The following is a 9,439-nucleotide window of genomic DNA, read 5'->3' as shown; positions in this document are numbered from 1 at the left end:
GCGAACTAAGGAGCAAGAGCTAGGCTAATCCTGTACTCAAGCTGGGCAAAGACCATACTCAATGGTCACTGGAAGATAAGGCTCTAGCACCAGGTCTCCGACCCATTGATACCACAATACGCAAGTACATACTTTGGAAGGAGCAGACAGAATTATCCCGTTATGCGCCCACGCGTATAACCGCAGCGCTGGGAACACCACCTTGAAGGCGCGAAGATGTGTCTGGTGTCCAAGCGAATTGAAGGAGGTCCTGGTATGGAGGGGACGCATGGGAACAAACAGAATCCGCTCGTCATGACAGATAGTCGATGACAAAAACCTGGTCAAAGAACATGTACAGGATCAAATTCGGTAGCAATCATCTTTAGCTCTGCAAACGTAGGTTTTCGTGAACAGAATAAGTCATGTTTCTGCATCTCTGTTGCTGACCCTGTATTTCATTAGAGGAACTCACTAAATGTTCAGCTCAATAAATCACACAATTAATCCATATATAAAAATAATACATGTGACTTATTACTAGGATTTATTGTTTTAGATTCGACTATCATTCCCTCACGATGTTTGAAAGCCTTGTGATTAACCTCTAGGATGAAAAATTCACTACGATGTCCAAGATTCTAGGATTTGCTCTCAAGGGGTGAAGTACGTGGACCAACCCCCCTGCAGTAAGTCCAGTCCTCCTCCTATATCCCCCTGCAGTAAGTCCTGTCATCCTCCTATTCCCCCTGCAGTAAGTCCAGTCCTCCTTCTATTTCCCCCCTGCAGTAAGTCCAGTCCTCCTCCTATATCCCCCTGCAGTAAGTCCAGTCCTCTTCCTATTTCCCCCCCTGCAGTAAGTCCAGTCTGTACTCTATCAAGGTAAAGTTGGTGATTTTGGCGATGGGCTCAGGGATGACGAACTCTCTGACCCGTGTGTAGCCTAAGTTCTCATACAGCCTCTGTGCATCAGTCTGCACTACAGACGTGTAGAGRACGACCGCAGGGAAGCCTCTCTCCCTGCTGAAGTCTGCCACTGTCCTRCTGAGGGCCTTAGCGATACCCATCCCCCGGTGTGTCCGACGTACAGACAACCTCTTCAGCTCCATGCAGCCCGGTTCYCTCTCCGCRGGCAGGCAGGCCACCGWWSCCACCACCCGGYCGTCGCTCTCAGCCACCCAGAAACACGAGTCCTTGTTCTCCAGGTAGGTCTCCTGGATGTGGTCGAGGTCCTTCCTCAGGGAGGTGTCGATGTAGCTGTTGAAGAVGTAGCCCACCAGCTGCTTGGCCCCGGCCAGGAGGAGAGTGACCCCTACTACAGGCAGCAGGACGGACYTGGAGCTGGCCAGCAGGGCGCAGAACGTGACCATCAGGATCATCTGGGTCAGGGGCTGTTTGAGGAGGTGCATGAAGGAGGAAGGGACGTGCTCGCTCATCCCCATGGTGAAGATCTCCTTCACGGTCTCCTTGTCGTCTTCCTCAAATCTCCGGATAGTGATGCCAGCCATGGCACTGGTGGGTGGCACTGCTCAGCCCTTTAATAGAGACGACACAGTGAGAGCTGGCAGTCTACTCAGTACAGCCTACCGTTCAGTCCTACGCTGACAGTCTACTCAGTACAGTCTACCGTTCAGTCCAACGCTGACAGTCTACTCAGTACAGCCTACCGTTCAGTCCTACGCTGACAGTCTACTCAGTACAGCCTACCGTTCAGTCCAACGCTGACAGTCTACTCAGTACAGCCTAGAACCTAAAGCAGCGCTTTATTATGGACAGACTTCTCCCCATCTTAGCTACTGTTGTATCAATATGTTTTGACCATGACGGTTTACAATCCAGGGTAACTCCAAGCAGTTTATTCACCTCAACTTGCTCAATTTCCACATTATTCATTACAATATTTAGTTGAGGTTTAGGGTTTAATGAATGTTTTACTCAGTCACTCGTCTCAGGGAACAAGTCTCCCCTTCTCAAAACATCTTGTATTGAATCCGAATCCCGTAACTAGTCATTGTTATTCAATTTATTAATTTCCTGTCTACTTTTCTCTGAAGAAGCACGAATCGTGCGAAACGTCAGGAATTTTTTCTTCTTAAATTTTAAACTCTGCCTGGGTCATTTTAGTCTGCCTACTTGGCTGAGGCCAAAGGGTCGTTTTAGTCTGCCTACTTGGCTGAGGCCAAAGGGTCGTTTTAGTCTGTCTACTTGGCTGAGGCCATAGGGTCGTTTTAGTCTGCCTACTTGGCTGAGGCCATAGGGTCGTTTTAGTCTGCCTACTTGCTTGAGGCCTAGGTCGTTTTAGGTCTGTCTACTGGCTGAGGGCCATTATGGGTCTTTAGTAGTCTACTTGGCTGAGCCATAGGTTTTTAGTCTCACTTGGCTGAGGCATAAGGTCGTTTTTAGTCGTCTCACTTGGTGAGGCCATAGGGTCGTTTTAGTCTGCTACTTGGCTGAGCCAATGGGTCGTTTTAGTCGTCCTACTTGCTGAGGCCAAGGGTCGTTTTTAGTCGCTCTACTTGGCTGAGGCCATAGGTCGTTTTAGTCTGCTACCTACTTGGTGAGGCCATGGGTCGTTTTAGTCACCTACTTGCTGAGCAATTGTCTAGTCCTGCCTACTGGCTGAGCCATAATGGGTCTTTTTAGTCTGCTATCCTATGAACGTTGTAGGTTTAAGAGGCTCTCCTATGCGTCTGTCATTATTCAGCTGCATGAGCGGAAGTTTCGTCAGTTGAAGATTCGCTGTTCCGTGACTGAAGTCGCGAACGCTACCGAAACTCTAGTAATTCCCACTCTCACACCGGCCGTAATGTAGATAATACCTATGCACACGTAGTCCAACCAGCTTAGCAAATTGTGGAGTGCCCGATACCCATTTCAGAGGATTCCACTATATCTAACAACCTGACTGTTAGCACTTTCTGCTATGACCACTGCCGCCGTGCGCATTATTAGTCGTCCGATCTCAGCCACTTCCTATAACGTCTATATTAGTTAAGTCAATCCGGACAGAAATGATTTAGCAACCGAAGCAACAGACTCAATATAAAATAATAAGACCAAACACAACGACTGTTATGATAGCCTTCACCTGTGTCGACGCCGTCGTAGCACACATAGTTGTAAACAAGATAGCACAGAGAAATGTTTGTCCCTCTAGAAGATGCAACCCCGGAATATATGCGTGCCAATAGTGAGGTTTCTGCCTACCCGTCATCGACCTTCAATGTTCTGAGCAAGTAAACGCAGCAGATAAATAAAGCTTAGCCATGGCATTAGACCTCATACTTTATTGTAAAAGACCAACCAATTTAACATTGATCCATGAAATTAGGACAAAAAGCACAGACTAATAGGTGGCCATTCTATCCTCATAGCACTGCCACGAATTGTTCAACCATTACGAACAACGCAATCACAAAAGAAACGAAACAGCGTGATCGGAAAGTGACGATCTGTATGAATTTGGACAGAAGCAAGTCATGATAAACACAGCAACGAGTAGAGCCGTCGAACCCACGAAAGAGCCATAACAGAGATGACCCATTACGATAGCGCGAACAAGGAAAATTACTTAAACTTGTTGTCAATCATACCAAAGAAATGTAAGCCAAACTACCAATTACCCTACATGTTCTCGAACAATAACAAAGAAATCGTGGCATGCTCTACCACACATGTTCTTCTGGAAAGAAGAAGAGAAAAAAGTAGCGCTACGCATACAGAAACATACCGCCTGAGTCTGCTCTGAAATAGCGCCAACATGCGACAAGACTATACAACGAGTATAATTACATGCACCCTAGTCGTGGGAAAAGAAGCACCCACAGAGAGCTTGCACAAAGTAAGCAACCCTAAACGCAACCGACACAAAAACCACTTATTTTCAAACACTCAAGAGTGACAATTAGGAACGCCAGACACTGACCAACCTAGAAGGAACGCACTAGAAAGCAAGAAATTAAACAAATAACAAGCATTTAGATCTGCAGCAAACTCTTTTCTGTTTCAGGGTTAATAAACTAAAAAGATCCTGCTGCCTAACGAAATTCCAGAACAAATTAAGCACAAAGATCTCGGCAGAAGACAAAATACCTGCAAACCAACGAGTCCTGCCAATTAACGAATCCCATCCATGTAACGAAGTCCACTGCAAGTAAACAAAAAATCCTGCATTAACAAATCCTGCATTAACAAATCCTGCAATATATCTGAATTCTCTGTTGACATAAACAATCCGCTTAACGAATCCTGCATTAACGAATCAACAGCATTAACGAATCCTAGCAGATTAACAAATCCTGCATTAAACAAATCCGCATTAACAATCCTGCATAACGCGCCCTCTGTACGGTAGTGTTCCCATAAGGCCATATCTCCATTTATACGCGGGTTTACAGAAGGCCAACAGAAGACAGGATAATTAAACAGGCGTCCTCTGTCTCGCATCTCCAAAACCACCTGGGGTAATGGAAAAAATACCGCAAAAATCATGTTGTCAACGAAAAATACTCGCGGCTGCAACGAAAAAAGAAAAAACAAACAATAAAAAAAAAAAATAAATGCATAAAGATCCGGGTTAACACAGTATACAGTGTTTTTGCTCTTTAATCTTACAATTGTGAACAGTTATCTTTTATGTGATATGAAAAGTAAGGGCTTATATTTCTGAACGTAATCGCAATTGAGAATCGTTCAATTATATGAAAATTGGCAATGTTTTAAGCAGAAGCCAGAGTCACCCGTCTACCTGAAAGATTGGCGTTTATGCTCAGAGTCAGAATCTACCCTGAGCATTTGCTGTTACCCTGAGGCCCCAGAGTACGAAATCTAAACCTGAGAAAGCATTTGGCTGTTTATGCTGCCAGAGTCACGTCTACCTGGCAGCATCTTTGCTGCTTTTATGCTTGCCAGAGTCAGTCTACCTGGCAGAATTTGGCGTTTATGCTGCCAGAGTCAGTCTACCTGCGAGCATTTCTGGCTGTTTATGCTGCACAGAGTCATCTACCTGCAGTCATTTGGTGTTATAGGTGCTCCAGGTAGTTTATCCTGGAGCATTTGGCGTTTTGCTGCCAAGCAGTCTACCTGATCTCTAAATTACCCCATCAGCGGAGCATTGTCCTGCTGTCTATGCTGCCGAAGTTAGTCTTACCTGAGAATTTGGCTGTTTTTGCTGGCCAGAGCCATATGGAATATAATAATATAAAATATGGAATATATTTTTCTCGCACAGAATATGTACTATGGGGAAGGAGAGTTGACATAGGCTAATGCTTCCGCTGTTCGTTAGGCCTACCAATCTCATTTGTTGCTGACCGAAAAGTAAAATGTGGACAGTTCCTTTTCCAATAATTTCTTCAATATGCAAACTTGGAATTGGATGAGGATGGCACAGTGTTGCGGTCCCCGATGTGTCCGTCTTCACTTGTAGCCTGTGAGAAAGATCCGCGGGTCACTGACGGAAGCCGGTGAGTGAGATGAGAGGTCTTCGGAGCAAGACGGAGAAGGGCTTGCAAAAGGCACTAGATATTTAGGGTGCATTATGGCCACACAAAGGATCCCGCTGGGAAATTTGAGGCTATCAAGTGCCTTCTCAAAAACACAAACAGAGTCATCCATTTCATGGCGACTTTTTTCACAATCATCGATTAGTTGCATGCAGTGGAGCTTAGAATCGTCATAAAATCAAATCATATCAGACCAACGTTGTGAACGAACTAAGTTACAATATAATAACCTATATTAAGCAGTATAGGAGACCATGATTTATTAGTTAACGCTCAACAGAGAATAGCAGTATGCGCGTTTTACAGCTCATAGCTCCTCCTCTCCTCGCCCTACTGGCTCGAACCAGGGACCCTCTGCACACTCAAACAACTGACACCACGCAGCATCGTTACCATCTCTACACAAAACCGCACTACTGCAAAGGTCTCAGAGATACGTCACCGGTTAAACACTACTACCGCACCCGCTAACTACTAGCCATCACATCGTTACATGCGCACTCCCTCAAATAGTGAGAAATATTATTACATTTTATTTCACTTGGTTCAATTGATTCTCATACTATAAAAATAAAATTAATGCACGATTCGAAGCAAATCTTGTCTAGCTAAATGAACTAGTTAGCACCAGCAGCCATATGCACAGCCAGTCAGGACCTAACATCAGACAACTCAGAGATGCTATTCCTGTTCTTCTGAAATAGTCTATTTTTTCTTCATATCATGGTTCTTTAGACCTCTAAAATAAATAATGGATTTTGAGGTGAAGGCTAATACACCTGGATTATGTTGAAGGTGAAGCTATATTACATGATTAATTAGACTTTTTAATAATGTAATGTTTCAAAAGGTCTGGCATCGATGCTCGTGTGAGCCAGAGATTCTACTGTGTTGATATTAAAGGTCCAGATTCTACGAATTTGTTATATTAGTTAAAGGTCGCATCGTGGCTCGTGTTGAGCCAGGAGATTCACGTGGTTTATATCTAAAGTCCAGATTCTACGTGTGTTTATTATTAGTTAAAGGCTGCACGGGTGGCTCGTGTTGAGGACCGAGATTTACGTGTGTTGATATTAAAAGGTCTGCAATTCAGAGGCTTGTAGGAAGCCAGTAGATTCTACGTGTGTTTGTGTTAATTAGAGAGACCGACAGTTATTTGCTTGACAACACACGGCCTGACGAAATTTCGTGCCCCCCACAACCCTCTCGCCTCAACCATCGAATGTCACCTGAAATGTCACCAATGACCAGGGATGGCCTGGGAAACCCAACTCAGTGAAAAGGATTTTAATTTTTACTTTTTTATTTCACCTCTTATTTAAACCAGAGGCCAGTTGAGAACAATTCTCATTTACAACTGCGACCTGCCAAGAATAAAGCCAAGCAGTGAGACAAAACAACAACCAGATTACACATGGGATAAACAAAAATACAGTAAATAGTACAGTAGAAAAAGTCTATATAAACAATGTGTGCAACAACGAGGTAGGATAAGGGCGGTAAGGCAATAATTAGCCATAGGGCCGAAATAATTACATTGGACAATTAAACCCTGGAGTGATAGATGTACAAGTAGAAAATACTGAGTCAGGAAATTTCTTCTCACGACCCTATAGCCGCCAGGAATATTTAATCAAATTATATTTTTAACTTCTTACCGTTGTCCATGTGGTGTCCTTTTGGCAGTAGAATTGAGACAATATTTACACAGAATATATAATTCAGTCACATATTTCAAAGCGCTGTAAAGCGATTCAGATTTCTTACCTGGAGCATGTACAAACGTGTAAAGACGTGCCTGCATAACCGTTACTTCTCCGTGTTTTTATGTTGTGCACAAACTTCAGGATTTACATCTGAACGATCCAACCAGCTTTGAAAAGTTCGACTCGCAATGTTACTTAATCCTGTGGATTATGTCTCACATTCCTACCGACAAAAAGACCACCGCCACGGAAAACTGGTAACAGTACGTTAAAAATATAATTTATCAACAAGCATGTTGCTTATAGAGTAAACTGCTTATTCAAACAGCTCATTTCGCCGCCAGAGTTCAGTGCAAATTCAATGTCGGTCCGAGACAACTGACCGCAGTGTTCAATGCCCATATTCTCAGTAATCCAATTATGCGACATCAAACCTGACTCTCTCCTAGCCTATTTGATACCTAGCTACCACTTAGTTATTCGATTTCTATCGATTAACAAATAGCACGTACTCTCCATGCAAACTAAAGCTAGCTATCAGCTACTGAATTTTACCTGCTCGATGATCGCTCATATCTTTTTATTTAAACTTATTAAAAACTAGCCGATATCAGATCAATATTATTTACATTCCATCACAACGTGTATATTAAGCTTTCAGCTGTCAATGGAAACGATTTGTAAGAGATAAAAACCCACCTGATGTGATATGTCTCTGAGAAAATATAAAATCCTGTTGGAGCAGAAACAATTAGCAGTGTAGTGATTGTGGTTCTGACGTCGCATTCACTGAGAGGAGGGTTAGGTATGTTCTTGTTTTCGATTGCTGAAAGGAACATTCAGTCACTCCTACTCTTCATTCTGCGTTATTGCCACCTAATAAAATGACGTTATATAACGACATGGACAGTTATGAGAAAGATAAAAACAAGGGTGCAAGTAAAACACGTGACATTTTTACTTGCTATGTTATCTTCATAGATTCGTGTGTCAAGGGTATAGCATGAAGGCGTTCAACGCCCATTGTTGTTGTTTCGGGACCAGCACCTAAATGACTGCATTGTGTCCACCACCCGCCAACCCCTTCTTTTACGCTACTTGCTATCTCTCTGTTCATCATATATGGATAGTCACTTTAAACCCATATCTACATGTACATATACCTCAACCAGCCTGACTAAACGTGTTGTATTAGCCTCGCTACTGTATAAGCTCTCTACGTTATAGAGCCTTCTCTACTTATTAGAAGAGCCTCTCTACTGTATCTAGCCTCTCTACTGTATATAGCCTCTCTACATATATAGCCTTCTACTGATCTAGGCCTCTCTACTGTATGTAGCCTCTCACTTTAGTAAGCCTCTCTACTGTATATAGCCTCTCTACTCATATAGCTTCTTACTGTATCTAGGCCTCTCTACTGTATCTAGACCTCCTACTGTATATAGCCTCTCTACTGTATATAGCCTCGTCTACGTATATTAGCATCTCTACTGTATATAGCCTCTCTACTGCTATATAGCCCCTCCTCTTATTTTTGTAGATTTTGGCTATGTAGCTTCTCTACTGTGTATCTAGCCTCTTACGTGTATATACGCCTCTCGTACTTATATAGACCTCCTCTACTGTATTCATTAGCCTCTCTACTGTATCTAGCCTCTTAGTGTATGTATAGCCTCTCTACTGATGTAGCCTCTTACATGTATATACCCTCTCGACTGTATATAGCCTCTCTACTCTAATATAGCTTCTTACATGATATCTAGCCTACTCTAGCATGTAATATAGCCTCTCTAACATAAGCCTCTCTACTGTAATGTAGCCTCTCTACTGTTATGTAGCTCTCTCTACGTATGTAGCCTCTCACGTGATAGCCGCTCTACTGTACCTATGCCTCTCATACGTATGTACCCTCTACTGTATGTAGCCTCTCACTGTATATAAGCCTCTCTACTGTATGTAGCCTCTCTACTGTATATAGCCTCGCTACTGTTATTTTCCACGTGTTCTTTTACTGTTGTTTTATATCTTGTACCTAACCTATCTGTTCACCTAAAACACCTTTTTTCAACTATTGTTAGAGCCTGTAAGTCAGCATTTCACTGTAAGGTGTGTATTCGGCATACTACAAATAAACTTGTGGATTTATATGTAGTTACTCACTATTCTAAAATCTCTCATGAATAAAACGTATGTTAAAATGGCCTAAGCATCACACTATATGAAATCATTTAATTCTACAGCAAGAGAATG

General features: G+C 42.9%; 1 protein-coding gene across 2 annotated transcripts in view; it reads right to left on the bottom strand.

Moving 5' to 3' along the window:
- Window positions 1-660: 660 nt before the first annotated feature.
- The window catches only part of nat8 (N-acetyltransferase 8), a 14,707-nt gene continuing 5,928 nt past the window's right edge, over window positions 661-9,439 (bottom strand). For both annotated transcript variants that reach the window (XM_024142014.2, XM_024142013.2), the window contains exon 2: window positions 661-1,514. In XM_024142014.2, coding sequence (XP_023997782.1) covers window positions 819-1,487 — 669 coding nt within the window. In that variant the 5' untranslated portion in view covers window positions 1,488-1,514 and the 3' untranslated portion in view covers window positions 661-818. The remainder of the gene's footprint in view (window positions 1,515-9,439) is intronic.

Source organism: Salvelinus sp. IW2-2015, unplaced genomic scaffold (genome assembly GCF_002910315.2).
Source record: "Salvelinus sp. IW2-2015 unplaced genomic scaffold, ASM291031v2 Un_scaffold2881, whole genome shotgun sequence".
NCBI lineage: Eukaryota > Metazoa > Chordata > Actinopteri > Salmoniformes > Salmonidae > Salvelinus > Salvelinus sp. IW2-2015.
Note: the sequence above shows the minus strand (reverse complement) of the source record. Positions and strands in the feature narration are given on the sequence as shown.